Source organism: Poecilia reticulata, chromosome 23 (assembly GCF_904066995.2).
Source record: "Poecilia reticulata chromosome 23, P_reticulata-male-v2, whole genome shotgun sequence".
In the NCBI taxonomy this organism is placed as follows: domain Eukaryota; kingdom Metazoa; phylum Chordata; class Actinopteri; order Cyprinodontiformes; family Poeciliidae; genus Poecilia; species Poecilia reticulata.
Genome location: NC_088852.1, coordinates 17068897 through 17092251, shown reverse-complemented (window position 1 = coordinate 17092251; position 23355 = coordinate 17068897). Strand labels below are relative to the sequence as shown.

The 23355-nt window shown below is 39.7% G+C and overlaps 2 protein-coding genes across 3 annotated transcripts in view; one reads left to right on the top strand and one right to left on the bottom strand.

Moving 5' to 3' along the window:
- The window catches only part of syn3 (synapsin III), a 114801-nt gene that overhangs the window by 46065 nt on the left and 45381 nt on the right, over positions 1 to 23355 (top strand). The gene's annotated exons all lie outside the window — the stretch shown is intronic.
- Positions 12 to 18169, bottom strand: LOC103459693 (metalloproteinase inhibitor 3). Its single transcript, XM_008401471.3, has 5 exons — positions 17734 to 18169; positions 10151 to 10233; positions 7443 to 7554; positions 4187 to 4308; positions 12 to 2076 (listed from the first exon to the last, which is right to left on the bottom strand). Exons 1-5 carry the CDS (start codon positions 18152 to 18154, stop codon positions 1879 to 1881), a joined length of 936 nt encoding a protein of 311 aa, XP_008399693.2. The 5' UTR covers positions 18155 to 18169; the 3' UTR covers positions 12 to 1878.

Genomic DNA, 23355 nt, shown 5'->3' with positions numbered 1-23355 from the left:
CACAAAAAGCATTGTTTGGTCCGTTTTTCATTGACTCTTTATTATAAAAATATAAAACACAGAAATTAAGTCAAACATTTATCTACCCTTACACGGTAACACCCCCACCCACCCCACACAATTCAGGAATCAGTGCTTACACACAGACTGTACACAGCTTTCTTGTTTTCAGTTTTTCCTCTTTTTTTTCCATTTTAGTTTTAACTTGACCAATTGTTTCTGTGTTAAGCAGAAAGTATATTTACACAAACAGAAACCACAGAAATAATGACACAGAAATGCCACAACTGGAGGAGGAACCCTATGGACGCTAATGAAGACAATTCGGCCCACAGAAGAAAATGAAATTTGTGTTGCTTGAAGAAGTCGAGGCTTCCTATTTGCTAGCTTATAATCAACAGTTGGTTAGCTTAGTTTAAGATTGTCAAGAAATTTGGGTAAAAGCTTTCGCAAGAATCTAAAGCTTTATTTAAATGTAGTTTCAAAAATGTTTTTTGCTTTATGTAAAAATTCGAGGCTAAATGTTGAAAAACAAATGGTTGCATTTTAGCTAACAGGTGTTAGCAAAGCTAACGTTTAGCATCATATCCAACTGGCAGAACTTAGTAATGTTGGTTCTTAGGCCTTCAATAGAAACTTTGCTGATTTTAAAAAAAGGGTTGTTGATCCATTTGAGGCAAATCAGCATCCGCTAATGGAATGGACTGAAAGGAAGCTAACAAGAAAAAAAAAATCCAGACTGGAGCAGATGAAAAAGAATGATCTTAGTGACAATAAAATTACTTTCTTTTTTATATATTTATATATAATGTTCATTTAAAATAGTTAAATACAAAAGATTGAATATACACTTAGAAAATATCTCATACTGTGAGACCTGTTTAAACTGAACTATCAGCGGGTTGTTGAATAGTACCAGCCAAGGGAAATATGATCAAACAGAAAAAAAAGTACCTTAAAATTTCGATGCGTGTCTTTCACACTGACTGATTTGATGTGTTGTACATTTTTTAAATTCTGTCTTTGCATGTATACCAGGGTTACTGTGTAATCCAATAAACATAAATAAATGCATTATAGAGATTTCAGCATTTCTTTAGCTTATTTTTATATACAGCATAAAATAAAATATCACAACTCAAAAGAAAAAAGAACTCCTGCCTCTGTTGGCACTGAATCAGTGTTAACGTTTGATCATCTGTGCACAACAAAGGAGGAAGTGTACGGGGCTGAGGTGCAACTGTAGGTGAGTTGCACTAGAAACATTCAGGGAAGCCGAGGTAAAGACGGATGCTGCAGTAAAACTCAACATGGCTGATCTGAATCTACATTTTCAGAATTTGAATCTATAAGAAGTATAATTCTCATACCTCAATATTGGCACAAAATCATTATTGAGAAGTGTTTTGGCAGTCCTGCTAGCAGGTGTACTATTGTGAACAGATTTCACCTCAATCTTTAATTTGGTGTGTGTCACTTAAGATGGTCTGTGTTACTGGCAAGATATCAATCAAATCATCAGTAGATTAGCTGCTTAAGGTTGGTGCCACTTTTTCAATTTTACGATCCCAACTGAGGTTGATAACGGTCTTCCCGTATAAACGTCTGATAAACTTCTACTGTTTCTACCACAAATTAAAACATGATGGTAGCTGGCTGACGTGGGAAAACTTTACAAGGCTAAAGGGCAACCTTTACAACGACACTTTGTTTTATGTTGTTTTTTTCTATCAGAAGTGCTACAGACAGGCACTGTAATATATCTGCTCTTTTCTGCCTTTTTAAAGAAGGCTGTCACGAGTCCAGTAAGAGGAATCCGAGATGGGGGACAGAATCGGGGCGGGAGAGCGTTGGTTTCTGGGCATGGTGTGCCTGGAATCAGGGATCAGTGGCGTTGATGATGGTTTTATCGCGGGAGGTCATGCCTCGGTACCAGCTGCAGTAGCCCTCTTTCTGCTGGATGCAGGCGTAGTGTCGGGACTGGTAGCCGGGATAGCCGAAGTGGGACAGCATGTCCGTCCACAGGCACTCGTTCTTCGAAGTCACAAAGCAGGGCAGGTAGTGGCAGGGCTTAATCTACCGACAGAGAAAAACACAACTAAATACAGAGCCCTGAAACAAACAAACTGGTTTGACCTATTCAGATAAAGCTCTTAAATAGTTTAAAGAAAATTCATTCAAAAATTGCTTGGCATTTAAAGCAATTGGGGTAAAAGAGAAACCACTAAAAATAGAACAACCTCTAAATCCATATGCTAAAGCTAGTTCTTTCAGGATGCTAGTGAATGTAGCATAGCGACGAAAGGCTTTCATTCTCATTTAAAACAGTAAATTTAAGTTGTTGTTTTTTCTACTGTTCAGTCTATTTACAACTTCTGTTTTATTATTACGACAGAGACAAGCTAGGCTCCTGCTGACAGGAATAAATAAAGGCTAACACACTTAGCCTTAGCAAAATGGAGACCACTTTCTTTCTTGATTTATTCTTATTATTATTTATTAAAACATCACCAGAGACTCCATGATTTTATGCTTTAGTAAAAATATTGACTCTCTGTAAATAATGCCACAATTACTCAGAAGATGTTTTTATTGCTACTATTTCATTAATAGTCAAATCACAAGGTTCATAAATGAACCATTGTCTTTTTAAAAAGACATAATCCATAATTGGGCCTAATTATTCAAACTAAAAAAGCCAATATAATATAAATACATAACATTAGATGGCATCTTTAAAGCCGTTTATAAGCTCTTAGATCTTCCATGTTGGCTTTTTAAAAACACCTTAATCCTGATAAAATACAAATTCATCTTGTAAGTGCAGTCCAATCTATGTTGGTCATGTTTGAACATATCAAAGACTTTAATCATCACTCTGTCTCCGTAATAAGTAATACTTTAACTGGCATTAAGGAGGTTGGAATCATGTAAATGATTGAATGTTTGGTGGGGAAACCTTTACAAATAGATCCAAGTAGATTTTATGCATTCATATTTTCTATGAAGATGAAGAGACTGTAGAATGTGTCAATACTTTAAAGCATCCGAGAAAGAGAAAGACACTGGATTTCATGTAAGGAGTTAAAAGCAACTTCAGAATTGGATTCAGCAAAATATTCCAACATGTCCCATTTCATCTATCCAGCTGTGGTGATCAGGTGGTTCAGTAAAAGGAAACCGTTTAGAGAGTGGAGCTGCCAACTTCACCCTGATGCTTGTATGCTTTGTGCTGAGGAATGTGAAACGAAGCGTCTTCCTAATGCACTCAACTTTTGGGTAGTTTAAGGATTTAGTCGGGCTCCACTCTGCCTTGAAATGTGCGTCATTATGCCAGGTGCTTACACAAAAAAAAGAGGGGGGGGAAATGCCGCTCCCCGAATGAATGAATGGCACCGACTGACGGGAAGGATTCATGCTGCCGCTCGTAGAGGTGACGAACAGAAAAGAGGCTAGATGTGGTGGGAGGAAAAGTGAATCACTTGCTGCAAAGAGCTGCACTCGTCTCAGAAATGAATGCACTGGCAAATTCAGTCGACACATTTTAGAGAGAGAACTTCCCATTTTTGTTATTCAGTGTTAAACTGTCATCCGAATGCTTGGTACGAGCGCTACGACTCATTTCCTGCTCTTTAAAGGCATCAAGTCAAAGGTGGAGCTAACATGGAATCATGTTCTATCATTCTCGGTCATCTTTGCTCTGAGTGACGGGGCGGCTGACGCCCTGACCCGCATGGCCAACAAAAGGCTCCCTCTGCTAATCCACTTATCGCTGATAGTGGCTGAGTGTGTTAGCAGATGTCCAGGACGGCGCCCAGCGGCAGGGTCAGCAGCTGCACGCTGCAGCGAGGAGAAGCTGGGAATGAAGACCGGAGCCGCTTCCAGGGCTGTTAATTAATTCCCAGCGATCGCAGTAAAACTCGCTCTTTTCTGCATTTCTGCTACTATTCAACATCCATGAAATCTGCAAGTGGAAACTAGGCCGTAAAAATGTTCATAAAAATATCTTAGTTTCTTGGCTTGTGGAGGTCAAACGGGTAATTTAATAGATGGAAACTGTGAAAGTGGCTCCATGAATACTAAATCTCCCCTCTAGTAGTGGCTAACGGAGTTTCCGGCCTGGCTTTCCGTCCTCCCTCCTGCCTGCTCGCCTCATTCCCGTCAGCTCTACGTAATTTTCACTCACCCTGCAGTTGCAGCCCAGCTGGTAGCGGTGGTTGAAGCCCTTCTTCTGCGCCAGCGACAGTCGTTCCCACCGCTCATTGAAGTTGCAGAGCCCCGTGTAAACTTTGTCGTCGTACACCCGACCTGGGGAGCAAAAGGAGGTGAGCAGAGCGTTCCTCCAGAGATACAACCTCAAACCGCAAAGGATTTTATAAAGGGTTTTATCTCTGGCAAACAAAAGTCGAGAAAATCGAGACATGTTTGGCATCAACTGCATGGTGAAATGCAGTTTAACGTGGTGTAAACAGAGACAACTTACAATGTCACCACAGCGGGTGGGGACAGACAAAAAGGATTTAAAATGTTAACACAATGTTTGGTAACACTTTATTTGAAGGGGGGTGAATAAGACTGACATGACACTGTCATAAACATGACAGCTGACATGAACATGAATAAGCCTTCATGAATATTTATGACTGTTGTCATAAAGCGTCATTCTGTAAATTATGACACTTTTAATACAAAGTTGACATCATTCAAAATGTCTTTGTTATGACAACTTGACATTAACCAAGAAATCATTACTGGTATAAATTTGTTCTAAAAGTATTACTGATTGCACTTTAAAAATTAGGTAACTTTATGTTATTAAAGGAAAAGTTTAAACAGTAATGATGTCTTGGTTAATGTCAATTTGTCGTAACACAGACATTTTGAATAATGTCAACTTTGTATTAAAAGTGTCATAATTTACCGAATGACGCTTTATGACAACAGTCATAAATATTCATGAAGGCTTATTCATGTTCATGTCAGGTGTTATGTCATGTTTTTTGACAGTGTCATGACAGTCTTATTCATCCCCCTTCAAATAAAATGTTACCCAATGTTTTGTAGTGTTTATTGTGATAATAGTAAAATTTATGATTTACAATTTCTTTACCATTTTTGTCCATGTAACTGTGACTGCATGGATTTCTGAAGGTGACAAATTACATGAAGTGTGATTTGTATATTTGTATCACCAACCTGCACATATTTTCAAATGCATTTCAATAATTGGAATTTAGCAATAAATTCAAATTATTGCAACTAGAAAACAACATAAAAGGGTGCACCGATAAATCAGCCCAGATAACCTTAATTTTGGGAGATCTGACCGGTCAGTCTGCACAAAGGTTTGAGAATCAGTCACCAGGTCAAGTCTCCAGATGCTATGTTAACAACAACAACCCCACTGTTGCCCACTTAGCAACGTTATCAATATATCTGATAAAGTTTTCAGACAAACAAAGAAAATCGGCCAAATTGAAATCTGCAAGTTGGGCTTTTTAAGGATCGGTGATCACTGCACTCCAAACAATAAACTACTCAATAAATATCCACCCTGATACAGGCTCTTATTACTGCTGTTATAAAAGTATATGCCTCCACACTTGGATAGAGACAACATAGATTTAACTTTCAGATGAGATGTTCTATGAGAAAACCATGAAGGCTAGACTAAAGTTTACCAGAGAAAACATCGAGAAAGATCAGAGCCTCTGGAATAACTTTCACTGGACAGATGAGTTGAAAATGGACTTAAATCTGTTAGTCCAGAACTAGCAAATAGTGTGTCTACTTGCACACCTTAACTTACTTTGGGTAAGGTAAACTATAAAGTGAGCTTTATAGTTCAGCTCATTTTTAATCTCCTGAGTGTAAGTTAGGATTCTGCCAACATTTCTCTCCAGAATCCCGACTCGTTTACCAACAGAAAGACAATCCCATAATAAACCAACACCCCCATTTTGGAATATCTGGAGGTCATCAGATGTCTATGTTTAGCAGCGGACCACTTCCAGCGCTGTGAGCCCCCAGGAGCGACAATATTTGTCACCATTTGTCTCCTTCACAGTGCTGTCGGTATGTGGCATTTCAACAGGTCACAAATTTGTCCCGTTTAGCCCGTCCTCTGAAGCTGCGGTACCGGACCGTGGAGTTGTGGTCAGAGTGCAACTCGCTCCTAAAACTCTAATCAGTACGGAGCCCCCTAAAGCCTGATCAAATCAGGTTCCAATAGCTCATCCCGCAGGCCTCCCGTGTTCCAGCGGAGGCTATAGGCTCGACTTATTATAGCCGCCCCGAGGGCAGAGAGAGAGAAAGAGACATCCACTGATGTCACCCGTGCCCGGACTGGGTAAACATAGCTGTAGTTGCCTGGCAACGCCGGCTCGTTGGCTTACGCCGTGCGGTGGAGTTACAGTATTTACAGGTTGGGGACTCACTGACACTTATATAAGTTGAGTGCTGCAGGGTCCAAAGTAAACAGCATCCTTGTTGGAAATAGCAACTCATAAAGTGCTTGTGTTGGAAAATGCCAGCCACTTCCTGCTGGCTGGTAATTATAAGCTGTGAGGGAAAGAAAACTGCTGAGACGCAAAGGGAAGTCTTAAAAAAAAAAAAAACGCCTCTGTACAGTAGCAAAGGGTCTAATAATAGAGGGAAAAGTTTTTGTCAGTAGACAAATGAAGTCCTGTGGGACAGGACGAGTGGGGGTCAAACAGTCGTCATGCCGGTAGCTGGACTCTGGAAGGAAAGCAGCTTTTCCTGGCAACATGGAGCCGACCAGAATGTTCTCTACATCTCATCGCACTGAATGGATCTGATCTACTGGGGGGGTGCAGTGCAGAACTCTGTCATGTGTTTCTTACATTACAACCAAATTCTTTGGTGTATTTTACTGAGTTGAATAAAAATGTTATGCCTTCATTCTATCAAATTCGATCAAAGACAGCTCAATGACAAGCTGCGTTTTCATGACAATTGTGTGCAAAAGTTTGTCAGTATTACGTTAAGGTTGAAAAAACACAATTTCGCAATTTGCAGTGTTTCTATTAACCAAGAAATGCAATTACAGTCATACTTTTGTAAACGAGTATGTTTACGCGATAAGTCATTAAAAAACATGAAACGCCATGATCCTGCTACCACTCCCTGTCATTTTCTTTATGGTTTGCGCCAGTGGTGTCATCTGGTTATTGATCGTGTGACTCGTGTGATGCAAAAAAAGGTTTTCCATTGCAATTTTGCACAATGACTGAATTTCAATTCGGTCCCCCAAAAAAACTACACATCATCCTAATGACAAAAAGTCTCATTTAAAAATTTGTTTTTTTCGAAATCGACACTTTTTCATTAAGCACATTTATTTTCAATATGTCAAATTGAGCAATTATATGGTCGATTAAAATGCAGCATTCTTTTTTCAAAGTATGACTTCGACAGCTCACCTGTGATCAGGTACTGGTACTTGTTGATCTCAAACTTGACGCCGCACAAACTCTCGGAGGCGTCCGTGTAGATGTGCTGCACGTGCTGAACTTTCTCGAATCCTTTGTACATCTGAAAAAAAAAAAAAGGGAGATGGAATCAAGGCACTGGAAAAACAGTGCTAGAGTTCTCTCAGCGACACTCAAAAGTCCCCACATGAACAACAAGGAAAAGGAAACAACACTCCTGCTTTATCAGATGACTATTTTAAGGGAGTACCGCGAGGGAATGAGAATCTGAAGGTTCGGCTTTTGGTGAAATCCGAGATAACGTGGTGCAACTGTGATAGGTACACAGCCTAAAGTCTGTTTTCAGAGGACTGCTTCCTTCTCTGTTTTTTTTAAGGGTGTAATGTATTTTTCTGAGAACAACAGGAAATCCCTGTTTAGACGCGGCGCTCCCAGAAAAACGGAACAAACTATTACCTCAGCCAGAAGCTGTGGAGCTTTATGGAGGCCAAAGGGATCCGTCTCATAGGATTTGTGGAAATCTGGAGAATGCTTTGCTTTTTATATAAGCTCAAACAGTCGTAATACATAACAAAAAGACCACTGTTGTACAGATGCTGGTGCGTGACTCTGACGAAATGTTTACTCTCGGTGTGAGGAGTTTGGTTGAGCTGTAATACCCGTAAGCCTACTAATCCTTCGGCCTGGCTCCTGTCAAAGCAGCGGGCCGATGTCAGCATCTGTCAGAAATATGGAGCGTTATGTAAGGATCCGGAGAAAAGGAGGGATTGCCTTTCAGGACTAGAATTCCAGTCTTCGTTTAGTTATAGGCTGGAGAGACACTGGTGTAAGTTTCTTAAACCTATATCATAGTTTCATCATTGCTTTTAAATGGGTTTCTACATTAAAAGCCCAGCATTAAGAGCTGGAGTTTAACAATAACAGTAAGACTTGATGTCATCAGTTTAGAGACCATTAATCATGTGGCTGTTAACATCAAATTAGCTCAAACTAGCAATGATTCAATTACAGATTTGTATCATAAGAGTGCTCTGTATCTCAAAAGTGAAGGTTTTCATCTAATAACCTCAATTTTTCAAAATGAGTCTTAAATGTACAACTTCTCTTCTAGCAACTCTTAATTTAGAAATTTGCTTCTGGTCTTAATTGGATCTATGGCTTTAAAATGAGGTTACAAACTTCTCTATCATCGGCAGAGCATCAGACAAAGTTTGGCAAAAAGAATGTTGATTTCAGTAGGTTACCAAAAAGGGCCAACCTTGGGTGAAGATTAGGTTTATAATTCACCTAAACAAACAAAGGCTTGGTTCAAATTGGGGGCATTTCATGCAATTCAGTAGATCTTGACATTGAGTTATAATGAACTTAAAATTATTAAATTTAACATACAGAAAAGTTATTTTATTTTTTCCCTAAAAATGTTGTATTTTCTGTGAGCTAAGCACCAGTTGCCTTCATTTACAATTTTCAGAATCTATTTGATAACCTTTAGATGACTGTACTAGGTGGTAGAATAGCTGGGCAGCTAAATAATAATATAAAAACTTTCATAACACAAAACCATAGAGTTTTTATCAATCTACCAGTTGCATTCCTTTTTCTGACAGTCTGTCAGAGAGCTTTACCTACTATATTAGAAAAAAAACAGCAGTGGGTATTTTTTCTGGTTTCTGTAGAGAACTGGAATTGCATACATTTTATTAGAAATCAAATGTGTTCATATTACAATACATGCTTTTACAATATGAATTCTAATTTCAAGTATTTTCAGTACAACATTACAACATTGTTTTAGTTATAATTCCAATAACCAATGTAGCTTAATTTAGTTGATGGCAAGACAGTGGATTTTTTCACTTGTACATCATTATTCTTATGTTGGTGTGTTCAGTATTAAACATGTAAAGAAGTCTTTGGAATGCAGAACTTGCTGCGATTCGTTTTCGGTTATGCTGAGGTCACTGAGATAGATGCTCAGACCCGACACAGACCAGAAGAGGTAGACACTGCTAACAAAGTTAGTTGTGCTAACCCCTAAAGTACTAATTAGAGGCACTAGTTTTGCTCACTCTTCCGGCACTACACAAACACAGTATTTAGTGGACATTAATGCTAAGGTGCTAATCATAAACATTAGTGCTAAAGGATGCTAAAGGAATATACCAAAATGGTATTTAGCAGACGCTAATGCTAAAGTGATAACTTTTATATCTGCCCTTGAATCACTTCAACATTTGCATTTGCATTTTGACATTATAATGTACATGTTGTATGATGACCTCAGATATTGTTAAATCTTATTCTCTACTGTCCGTATTTTATTTTGACCCAGTACGTTTCTTGTTTGAAATAAAGTTATTGGCGGGGAAGAGAGAACATGAGAGGAAACGGAATCGCTGCATAAACAGTCTTCAATCACTTCAAAAAAAGAGCATGAAGATAAACGTCTACTTGAAGGATTCATAACTATCAACACACATAGCTCAGATTAGCGGAAGTGTGCCGACCACTGCAGATGATAAAGGCCATGGAGAGTTGGAGCAGTTAAGATAAAGATTTCTATTACAAATGGTGCAAAAATGATTGCAATCGTATGATTTAATACCATGTAGTCTTAGCTGAAAGGTTCTCAAAGTTTCTGTTTAGCTTCAATGCTCAAAGATGAACATTAAGGACTAAAGGGAATGTAAGATCCTCACCTTCATCTGCTTGATGGTGTAGCGCATTGTTCCAAAAGGTCCGTCTCTTAGCAGCTTCTTGCCGACCACCTTAGCTCTGATCACTGTAAAGAAAGAAACGGACATGTTTGTTAGAACTCAAAAGTGTGCTTTTGCTTTTAATCCTAGATTAGCTTGCGCCCTGGTGAGAGCGGGCATTTCTAAACCCCTCCTGAATAGCGCATTAGAACCAGGTTAGCTACACTGGTAAGCTGTTTATCCAATTTCCTGCATCATTGCATTGTTCGCCCCAGAAGGAACACCGCTTCGGAATTCTCATGGAAAAGTTAAATGAGAATTGGAGAAGAAGACATATACCAAGAAAGAACATTTTGGGGGGGAAGTGTACTATCAGTGCGGAGGACCCTCATGCACATAAACGAGCTGAAAACACCTGGAAGTGACCGATTGCTTTAACTGATTCTGACATAATGGATCTTACTGAGCAACGTCTGGAACGGAGTGTAGAAATGAGCGTTTATTTGAGCTGCTGGATGGGGCCTAATGCGGGTCCTGCATAAGCCATCAGCCCTCTGAAGTTCACCTGCTGCCCCAAACCCCAGCAGCCGCAGACACAACTAACACTGGTCTTGTTTGTTATCTTCTCTCCATGGAATTTCCTTCCCACATTCTTCGGGGAGCTTGCATTCCACATAAAGGGGAGAAAATAATCAGGATTCTTTTTTTATTGGCCGCAGAGAGGCAAACGAGGGATGTGTCGCCTTCTGTTCTGCTTTCAATTTGTCAAGCTAGCACATGAGAAGTGGGCACCTTGTACAGGAAGTAGTTATATTGTGGTCACCGCAAATTTATTCTGGATGTGAAGGCCCCAATTTGAAATGAGTTTGTTTTAACTTTTTTGTTAGAGAGCATGAACCGATTGAAAATGAAGGAAATTCTTGAGTACCCTTTGTGGACGGATGGATGGATGGAGTGAAGTTGACGGATGTAACTTTTATGGGAAATCGGGATAGGAAAATACTAAAATCTAGTTTGAATGTTTTTCAGCTATTTTCTGAACAGTTTCTGACCATTAATGAGTCTTTTTGAAGTTAATCATCATCTTAAAAGCAATAGATTTTAGAATGCACACCCATCTAAAACCAACATTGTTCATGTCAGGATTAGTGCACAACAACTTCCTACCCACCACATGCTTCCTGACCTTTCACTAGAACTTTCCTTGATCCATTAATCTATCAACTCTTTTAATTTCATCCAAAAGCACTCCATTACAAACTGACCTCTGCTAAATGTACCCAAACTCTGTTTGACAGAAGTCTGCTGCGAACAATTACTAAGGAATTTGCAGACATAACGGGACCCTTTTGCCTCAGTTAAATACACCTCCCATCATTATTTAAGCGTTTCATTGCAGAACCATTTTTCCTACTCTGGTCTGACCTCGAAAACAAATGTTCTAGCTGGAAGAACCTCCGATAAATCAACCGACGCATGTCCATATAAGATCCTTCTTATTGGCCGGCAGCGACGGTGCCATTTCCAATGGGAATCTGTGAAAGGCCCCAGCTGTTCTGGACAGAAGAGCAGTACTACAAGCACTTGTTTGAGTTTTAGAGGGGTTGCATTTTCGGTTTGGTGGACCTGCTTCTGCTGGGTACAGATGTCACAGTGAACCAATATGATCCCAGGATAGTTGTCATCTTGCTCTGTGTTGTAAAGAGTATTCCCTAATGTTGTATAATTAAACAATGCATTATTCTGGCTGAAGCCAATGCAGTAAAAAAACAAAAAAGGGTTTCAAAAATTTTCAATTTTTATCGTTCCTACAATAAGCTTTATTGAGAAACAAACGTTGAATGACCAGGAATTTTGTTTCTGTCTGAATGAAGCGTTAAAGTTATACAGGGTTGCCTTTCCATTGGATGTGGCAGTGCGCTGCTGGTCAGCTGCCTGAAATTGCAACGTTCTGGATTTTTGTTTTTGTAGAGCACATCTGAAATATTCAAAAGAAAATGCTACATTGATACCTGACATGCTATAGGCTGCAAAGAAGCCAATCCAAAAGCAGCATTCAGTTTCCTTGGTGCTGATTGGCTGTACCTTCAAGCGTAAATAAGGAAGACTGAAGATGTTAACTTCTGTGGTACTGCCAAGATGGGTTCCATTGTGTATATTAATGCATCAATGTATTTTTTGCCATTTGAACAATTAAAATAGGCAGTTATAGATTATTTCATAAGGAGTTTTGAGTACTAGCTGTTTTAGCTACTTGAGGACCGTCATGACCCTTTACCCCATCGAATACTGGGGGTCCACTGTACTTGTTAGTTGCTGTGAAATTCTCATAGTTTATTTGACATGGAGTAACATAACAATACAGATTATGAGCAAATTAAAGAGTCTAAAAAATTACATATGACGGTTCTTTAAATAGCATCAAGAAGCTAAAGCATTCCTCCGCTTTTTGCTAATACGATAGCTTACAACATTTAGCAAAACCGGATGTAGTGATTAGTTTTTTCACAAACTTTGTAGATAAAATAACTCAAAAATCAACACCAAAACTACATCTAGCTGCAGCTGAATGCAATAAATGTATCTCCTAGCAAGCCAAAAAAACTAGCCACATGATGGTCAAAGCCAACCCAGCTAATGGTGCTTCTGAATCCATTTTGCTTAACATTTAAGCTAGTTTTTTTTTTTTTTTTTTTCAAAGACAGAATTTTATTAATTCTTTAAGCCTTTTATTGTGCTTAATGTTAGATTGGTAGGAATTTATTATTTAAGTCAGTATTTAAGTTATAAATTAGCTGCTACATAAAAATATTTCCCCTTCCCAGTTTAAAATTCTAGGTTTCTGTGGTGATCCTCTTCTGCAGAGGAATCTTTATGCAGTCTCATGAGTGGGAGGCTTTTCATAGTGAGAAAGGTAACCAGGATGTGACAGAAATAAAGTGAATCCATTTTTCACTCAGCCTCCATTGCCTAGAGCATGGGATTATAAAAAAGATTGAATGTGAATGCTAAACATTCAATTCAGCCTACGTAGTGTGACAAAATGCAGCCATAACAAGGATTGAGTTACTGTGTAACATAGGTGCATGCCTGTGTGGAAAAAGAGGAATAATAATAAGAAGAAAGTGACACAAGGAGAAGTTATTGAGTTCAGTCTGCAGGAAGTTGTCCGAGTATGAGGAGGTAAGTGGGAGGAAGAGGATTTCTCACACTTTATCACACTCAAAAATAAACGGTGTCCTCTGGCTGTAGGACCTCATCTCAGAAAGAAACCACAAGACAAAGAAAAATATATATAATGCATTTATGCAGGATGTCTAAATATGTCAAGTCTTTTCTAAAAACTATGTATCACCATCTCATTTCCTCCTGCTTATGTTCTATGCATTCATAAAACCATAATTATTGCTTCTTCTGGCAGCTATTCTCTAGCCATTTTTCATATTTCCGTTTCCTACTCATGGCTGGATGGGTTATTTTCCTGACCAGAACAGATCCAGAGGTAAAGTCAGAGGTTTCACCTCACTTGGCCATCATGCATCATCGTTCTTGGACTACCATAAAAGAAAAATTATACGGCAAGAATGGTATAGCGGAATTGATTTTTAGTTTTGAAGCTGTTCAAAAGTCACAGCCCACCTTGACACACTAGCTCATACAATCCTCAATCCCCTAGTATCAAGCAGCAAACACCGTCAGACAGCAGGACACACAACAACAACAATGGTTCAACACACACAAGTAATCTGAATACTCCTACAGGTCTCCCCAAATTAAACTCAACACTCAGTTCAGCTAGTATCTACCCACTAGGACAGTTATTATTACAGCCATATCAATGAATTTAGCTTTCTCATGAAAGTTTTCCAATAATCTACAGTTGCCATTCTTGTGGTCACTGCCCAAGAAATAACTTGTCAAACACCTGATATTTTCTTTGCTTCTCAGGCACCCAGTTTGCATTTACATCGTACATTTTTTTATTTTTTGCACTCACTTGCCATTTGCTGACTGGCTGACTACCTTTCAGATTCTCCTTTCAGGCTGGTTGGTTAGATGTGCAGCTGGTTAGATGTGCAGCTCTAATTCAGAAATGCTTTATTCATTTCAAAGGGATATTCAATGTTGTAACTCATCAGACAAGTATCTTCAAAGAGTTGTGGATGGTGATGCTGTGGGAGGGAGGATCAACATTGTAATGAATCTGACAAAAGCCTCAGACTGTCATGACATGCTAATCGCATAAGTGACGATATTCCACATTTTACGTCATGAGTAACACTATCAGTTGCTGGCAAGATCTGTTAATCCGCCTCATTTGATTTTTCTGTGGTCCTGCTTTGCATCTATAAAGCCTTCTTTCAGCTCCTCTGGAATTAGGAGTTTGTAGTTCAGGTATTAATTGAGTTTTTGAGGTACTAATCAGACATTCCCAGTAACAAAAACAATACCTTGTTGCCATGGTTGCATATCATGGCTTTCTAAAAGTAAGAGTGAAAGACCTTCCAGATGAACAGCATTCAAAAGCATAGGAAATATGGACAAAAGTCTACAAAAAGAACAAATGAGAACTAACGTAACAGAGGAACTCCAACATGCTTTCGCAATGACAGCGGTATCATACATCGGAGTAACTTCATTTTTTGAGATTTGCAAGTGGATGTTTCTTAAACCTCCCAAACGTGATCAGCTCTTTGCTTTGTGTCATATTATAGTGCTGTGATGAGTGTCTGTTGGGTCATTGTCTTCAGCCCCCCATACTGGCCTCCACAAGTGCGTGGTCATTGCAGAAGGGAGGGGGCTGTGGGCTGGAGATTTGATACGCTCAGCTCAGGAGACAAACATCTCAGACTTGTCCGGAATCCCGACTCTGACATCTCGTCGTATTTCAACTGACTTTTGGGAAAACTCTGGAAGCCGTCCGCCCTTACATAATGCCTCTCGCCACAGGAGTCTAGACTGCCTGCGCTTTATCAAGCTATCACCTGTTCTGCTGCAGATAGGGAGGCGAGGACTGACTGCCAGAATAAATGCAAAGCAAAATACATTTTGGCTCTAGATGTTTTCTCTACAAAATTGACTTCTTTACAACTACACCAGGTTTGCAACCTTGTAGCACCTTTTACCTGCATTGATGCGTCAATCTTCTCTGATCTGGCTTAGGGAAGACCTTGTTGAGAGAATAATTGCCACACCTTTAGACAAGTGAATGACCTGCTTTAACAGAGCCAATTAGCTGTCTGAATGGCTCCATTAAGCAACATTAAGAAATGATATTTTTTGTGGCCAAAGTCTCTTAAGACAGTTGGTTACCTAAATGTTTGTCAAAACATCTTCTGCTTCTTCAAGGATATAGTGTTTTTCTACATTTCAGTTGAAATATTTCTCAGCATAAAGAGAGAGGCTTCAGCAACCCAGTTTCCAGGGCTTTATCCTCGCCGTTCTTTTTCAGCGGTGTGCTTGTGGGCGATTATGGGTTAGGGCCAAGAAAACAAGAGCAAGATGCTTTGAACTCCCCTTCAGGTCTGAAACTGGGAAGATCCAGGCTTGTTGCCTTTGATGTCGACAGAGTAAATTACAGCATTTCTCTCTCGTCACCTTAATGTTTGCACCACTTATGGTTGCCAGCCACTGTGTTTTAGAAGCAGAAGACATTCATGTATGAAAATAATGACTTGTGGATATAAAAATAGGACTGTTTATCTCATAAAAACTTTATTATGGCATTCTTTATGTCCAAGCTTGACCCAGATCATCCAGTCGCAGCAGCTACATGCTTTGGAGTTTCTCAAGGAACTCGGAAGCACATCTCAAGCCAAGCCATGACCTTGGAAATGGGATTTGTGGACTGTCCCCATTGAAGTCAGTTCCAGATTCTACTCAGCTGAGTCTCAGCAGGGGCCAGCAGCATGAGCCATCCAAACTGCTAAAAAGGTGGTGGATTAGTGTTTGAGGAAGCTGCATTTTGACTCGGTCCAACTGGGTCACTGGCTGGATGTGTATCTACTCTCCTGGAGATTTGAAGTATCTTAAGTTAAGAAGTTAAGACTTTCTCTTTTTAAATGCGGAGTCCTTAAAGGCTTTATGGGTAAACGTCTATTTGAAGAGCTGTTAAAAGGTTGGGTACCGCCCATTTCAGGGCTAGACAAAACTGTCATCTACATCTAAACACCTCTACTGTGGTATACTGCTGTTGATCTGGCATTTGGAAAGAGTGTTGGTTTGCTTGTTTGCACGTTAGAATAAAATTTAAAAACTTTAAAAAGTACTACTAATGTACAAACTGATAGCTTGACATTATATTATACAGTGTAATAATCAAGTGTTAATCTTTAGTTTTAAATAAAAGCAAACAGATCATCTCAAGGTAAGCATACTGATAGAATCTCTGGTTTCATGCCTGAAAGGAATAAATCTTCAGGTGAAATGTGAGAGTGTGTCCTATCTGAATTACCTCAGTTCCCTCACACAGCTCCCGCCTCCCCGCCCACCTAAACACGGCCTCATTCCCCTCAGGGTTCAATCGCCTAATCCTAGTGCTAAGCCAGATCCCGAGTTCATATTATTCTGGGCTGCCAGGGTAAGCATATCCAGGTAGTAAAACCAGCTGTGTGACCCCCCCATTGTACCACTGCTCGGCGATATCTGGCTACCCATCACAGAAATACCACCCTGTGCAGACAAATAAGGATCTTGTAAAAACATGAAAGCAGCCTATAGGTGCAATTTTAAACCTTAAACTCAGAGCGGATTCTTGCATAATCAGCACCCCTCCACGGAAAGCAGTTTCCTAGTCTTCCTTTGTATACTCCCCCAAACTAACCTCTCTCTGCTAAAACAAACAGCAACGTTTTTACTGTCGGGTCCAATAATAGCAAGGATATTATTACTCAAAAATATAAATGTTTGATATTAAGCAAAAAAAGAAAAAGTCTTATAAACATTTTTGTCACAAACCCCTTGACACCTGTGAAACAGATTAATCAAATTTAGCAGCCAATCAGAAGCTGACTGCAGAAGAGCAAATCATAAAAATAGGGGTGCACAATATATTAGCACTAACATCGATATCGGCTGACATATCGGTATCAGTCCGATAAATGAAAGAAGACCAGTATTAACAACAAGCATTTATTTGAAAGGTAGATATTATACATTCAATATCTGTAAATATCAGTTGTCTGCCATAATGGCAATATTAATATCAGATGGTCATGTCGCCACACATGTTCATATCGGAGCATCCCTAACCCCCCACCACCACCCCGGCATTTTATGCCGCCCTGGGTAGAGAGCCATACTCATTTTTTAAAAACATGACTTATGAAGTTATCTGCGTCGTTTAATGCAATATAGCTCCCGTGAATAGTAAAATTACTACATGCTATAGAGACAAATGCACAGTAACAAGCTGCACAGTAGCAAGCTATATGCTCTGATACTCGACCTGCAAGTTTTTTACTGTGTACCAAAGCTCACGTGCGTTCTGTCCTCCTCGCGGTGACATGCGTCACTTTGACCTGAGCGTTTCCTCGCGCTAATATGAAACGAAAGCGAGCAACAAGGCCACGTAATTAATGACTCACCTATGTCGGAGTTACAGAAGGCATCTTGCGGGTGCGTGAGCGCGCACGAGCAGCCCTCGGTCAGCTGAGGGACCTGCAGGCTGCTGAAGACGAACAGCAGGCTGATGAGGTGCTGGTACACAGACTGCATGTCTCCAAAGTTCCGCTCCTCTCTGTGCTGCTGCTGGAAGAAATAAACTGTGTTGGAGTCCGAGAGGGTCCGCTGCGGCAGAAGAAGCGGAAGTGGCTCTCTGTTAGTGTATAACCTCCAGGAGGGAGCTGCTACTGCTGCTGCTGTTGCTGCGCACTGCTTTATGTGAGCGTTTCCTTCTGACGGTGGACAGGAGGACAGCGGCTCATATACGGCGCCCCAGACACGCCCCCCTCTCTCGGACTCTGGAGCTCGCGGCCGCAGCGGCCAATCAGAGCCCGGTGATGCCATTCAGTTTTTAAAAATGACGTCGCTCTTGAAACTTTCCTACTTCCCCCTCGCAGTTTAACCAAATAAAAAAAAAGTGACGGTCAAAACACTGAATGACTGGCGGAGGGGGGAAAAAAATACCATCACCTAAGAAGGGTAACGGAAAGAGTGTTTGAATAAAAAAAGCAACAAAAAAACAAATATTGAAAGGTAAACTTCCCTTTCAATATTTAGTTATTTTTAATTAGATATTTATGTCTGATTAAATCAGATAAAATGTATTTATAACCATATTTTGAGATAGACATGGCAAAACCCGTGTTTTGCCATGTCTAGTTATGTCTGCATAAAACTATTAAAAACAAGCAAAAACACTGCACTTCCCTTAGTTTAATTTTCCCATATATATATATATATATATATATATGTAATTTAACTGGAAATTCCAAATATAGCCCATTACATTAAAGTGGCTGCAGGTCACAGGAGATAGTTTAAGTCCCATATAAAGCAATTTAGTGAATTTAAAGTGAGTACAGTAAATCCAAGGAAATTACACTCATATTAAAATGCCTATTCTGTTTTTGTTAAAAGAAATTAGACGTCAAATGATTTTCTATGTTTTTTTGTTTTTTTTTTTACCTTTAATCTGATATGTATCATGAGCAATTTAAGAAACAAAGGAAAATTGTAAAATAAATAAATACAAGTTAAAAATCCATTGTTTATACCCCATGTCCTTGCAGTGTTGCCTGGGGCTTTGTATGGAGGACCAAAACAAACATAATTAAAAATAGAAGCAGAAATGTATAAGTGACTCGGTAAATAGAAATGCACCAATTAATTAAAAATATTGAGAACTTTACTTCATGTTTTATAATTTGACACATTTTCATTTTTTCAGCAGTTGCATCAAATTATATTTTTAACCACATAATTTAAAATTTCCAGGGTTTTTTTTTTTTTTAATGTTTTTTTGTTTTTTCTTCTACTCAAAGGTGCATTTGTGTCTCTTCAATTCATTTCTTTTTTTGCCACCACTCCTTTTATTTCCATTTGTTGTTTTTACATTCTTCCGTCTCCTCTTTTTACTTTACCTATGCATTTCTGCATCATTATGCAAATGAAGACTGTGGTGTCTTAAGATTTCAACTTCTTCTTATTGGTTGGTTAGCATTACACCATATGTAGCTCCAGTCTGCTCTACCAGCCACAACAAACATAGCAACCTTTGACCAGTTCATCAATGAAATGATGTTCAAAGACTTAATTAGAAAATAATGCTGTAACTCCTGACTTCACGGACGCTCGGTTAGTGTTTCAGTTAGCGGCTCTCATGGACACAGGTGTCCACTGTCTGGTTATTCATAGTTTGGACAAAGCGGCCGCTGAAGTTGGTTTCCCTTATTTGCCTTTGTTAATAGTTCAAACACCGAATATACTTTAATATTCATTAATATGTTCAGTGGAAACTGTCTAAACACTTTGCTACAGAAGCCAACATTCATGGTCTGGTCTCGGCTGTTGGTGATGCAGCCAATCAGTGCTTGGGAAAATGAATGTCGCTCCTGGATTGGCTTCTTTGCAAACACAAGTTAGTCAAGTACCACTGTGTCTAGGTTGCTTTAACTTCCCAAACTGCATATTCTGTCAAATATTTTAGAAAGAAATATGTGGAAAGGAAATTTTTTTGTGAATACTCAACCACAAATAGGCTGTCCACTCTCCATATTTTAAATTCCATTTTTTGTTTGAACTAGACCGGATGTGTATCCTCCACCCTTCCTAAGTAGTAATAAACTACACAGTCCAAAACAGCTTTGAAATTTAACTCATCTTCAAAACTGCTGACTCAATGCAAAGGCAGCCGAAGCCCAGTTAATCAGCTTTTAAATTAGTTTTCGTGTTATTTTTTTCTGTATTTAATGAGCCATTAAAGTTCTGAATCTTCAATAAAGGCACTGAATACTCAGTTGCTTTGACCAAGCCCGTTATTTTATTTTATTTTTTCTCTGATCAGACTTCATTCAAGTTCCTCTCAGTACAAATGAGCCAATTAAGCTCCCATCCCTCCCTGCGGTGGCGGCCTTGAGCGGAGCGGCGTTATCACTGCAGAGGCTTATCTGGAGCGGGACAGAGGGAGCCGTGTCAGGAGTCGGAGCTTCTCGCGGTTATGTAAGCGACCAGAAATAATCAGGTTGGGGAACTCTGACCCTTAATGTGCTTTCATTAACGCTTATCTGAGTTTAGGGAGGCTGCACCGCCAGATGGACACTTCCTTTTGTAGTTAGAAAGGCGCAGATAAGCCTCAGGTCCAAGTTTCTGTTTTGAAATCGAGCTTAATTCCACAATAACCGTTAAAGGTGAACGTTTGTAAAAGATTACACGTTTTCTAGTCACTGACTCGTATGTAAATATTAAAAAGACTGAGTTTCCTTTTGATTTTGTGCATATGCTTCATTCTGGATTCAGACCAGCAGATAAAGAAGCAGGACCTTCACCATCTGTGGAAATTCCACATCTTCATCATCATAATCTTGGTTTATCAGAGTCATGGCCTTTTTGATGGTCCAGAGCCGCTTTGACACTCATCAGCTGCTGTTAACCGTTAATGGAACTCCTTACGTTTCATTTCATCCTCCAGCCTTCGCTCTGAGACATTCCTGAGTTAGACATTGTGAAAATTAAACTAAAAAGAGCCATGCTTACAGGAAGTTAAGACTGATTCATTAAACGTAATATGACATCACTCCTGTATGAAGAGGTGAAGCCGTGTTCCTGACGTACATCTCTAATGAACCAGATTACTTCTGCTTTTAATGGGAAAAAGCAGAACATGTATTTTTATTGATTAAGCTGCCTTGGTGAATAGTTTTGTTACAACAGCAGAGTTGTACATTGTTAATTAGGAGAAAACTTGTGAACTTGAGATATTTTTCTGTTGGACCGAATTGGGATCAAAGTAGGTTTTAAATGAAGGTGATAATTTCCCCAATCTGAAAATGTATCTTTGCTGAAACAAGAGCAGTTACTATATGAATGTAAAGTGAAACTGATATTAAGGGGGCAGTATTACGTAAAATCAACTTCTTTGAGCTTTATATCATGTTATAATATTATTCCCTCATAAAAAAACACACCCTTATTGATTCTTTCTTTCATGCATGTTTGAGAAATCCTTTAATCTCCATGGCAACCATTCAGCTGTGCAAAAGGCCTGGGTAGACCTAGCTCCGCCTTCGAGACGTAGCTCCTCCTCAAAGCTGCAGTTTCCGAGCTTCAGTCTCGCATAGCAGCCCTCTCCTGCAACTCCCCACTCAGCTCCTTCAGACTAGCCAGCAGCAATTAGCAAACACCTGATGGAACAGCGCATCTGCTGAGATAATTATAGGAGCAACTTTTTTGTGCAATGCTGATAAAAACGTTGTTAAAGAGGAGCCATGTTTAATATATACAGCATTTCTACAACTACTGAAGGTAATATAGTTACTTAATTGTGCTGTAAAATGGCACTATGTGGCTGGAAAACACACAATACTCCCCTTTTAATGGAATAAGCAATTGTTCTGACTACATCTGACTACATCACAGTGACAGACATCATCAGCTGTTGGTTAACACTGCTAATCCACCTCATTTGCTGTTGCTGCTCCTCACTAAATCTCTCTTTGGCTGTATTGTTAAGAGTATGTTAATGTGATGAAATGTAAAAAAAAACAAAAAAGATAAAAAAAATTCAGTGGGTGTGGAGACTTTTGCAATGCGTTGAATAACCTTCTCTTTGATACAAGTGCTGTAGATGAACTTGAACTTGCACCGCCTCCCTTGGTCTATCTGCTCTGTTTATGTTCCCTCTAATCTGGACAGAAAAGCAACGAGTTAAGCTCGTCGTCTGGTTTGTGTCAACAGGAATTGTGAGAAGTCAAGAGAAGGGCTCTGTGACGGCTTAGGAGGGCAAACTGCCGGGAAATGGCTATAAGATAAAAGACAAACTTCATTAAAACTGATTTGTTGGACTGGAGCAGGCAGCAACAAGTGATTTACAATCCTTTACTAGATTTCACCTTGACCGTTTGCTTGTATTTACCAACAAGCCTCCCCAGAATTCAGGCTAAATATTTGACCCATTTTCTTTTTGAGTGTCCAATCGTTTTATGCGGTCTCCTGCCACACACTCAATTTTTAATAATGATCCACAAATGTGTAAAAGAGGTTAGATCTAGGGTTGGACTAGGCCATGGGTCTGCAACCACATGTGGACAGCAGCCTGCTCTACCAGCCACAACAGGTAGCCATTCAGGAAGTTTAATATATTCCACGTAAAACGTCTAAGTGTCTGTTTTTAAGATTCAACTATCAAGTTGTTGCTATTTGATGAATTTGAAGTTTTTGTAGGTACACAGCTTTTGCAGCTCATCAGCATCATGCTACCACCAACATGTCTTATATCTGGTGCAGAATCCTCCAAATATACTGTACATCTTGAATTTGATGTTTGTCTCACCTGACCACAAAACCTTTGGCAAGTTTGGGTCAGGTGTTTGAAACTTGAACACGTATTGCTGTTTGAATGGAGGAAGCATGCTAACGCTAACCTCCGACCTCAACCCTGCTGAAAAGTTGAGGACAGAATCTGAAGCAGGAAACAAAGAAATTTAGATGAACTCCGAAAAGTCCGACAGAAACATTGTCATGTATTCGTCCCCAATTACACCAGAACCTTGTTGATGTTCACGCCGTTGCCGAATGCATGTAACCTGATTATTAGAACGCCACGTTCCACTTAAACTCAACAGTTGGAAATGGGTTAGTGGTCTGGCTATGTGTGCCTCTCACAGCTTGCCACTGCCACTTGAAACTCGTAGCAGAAATAAAAAATAAAAAAAAGACCCTGTGGAAATTATGTCGCCGAACTAGGCCAGCATACGGTAAGCATAATGCAGTCCAGTTTTATAGAGAGGAAAAGGCTTGAATTAAGAGTGGCCAGCTGTCATTGTGTCCCACAGGTCTTTAAGGCCTGGGTTGACTAAAAGAGAGCAGAGCGGTGACTCAGAGGAAATACCTTTCATTCCACTGACAAAGCGCCACAGGAAGAGTTGGATGTTGAAAAGATGGCACCACCGGGAGCGACGGTCACCGGGGGGACGCCGCCCGGGCCGGACTAACTCATCTCCTGGTAAACAACCCACATGTCTTTCCTGATAACTAGGACAGATGGGTTG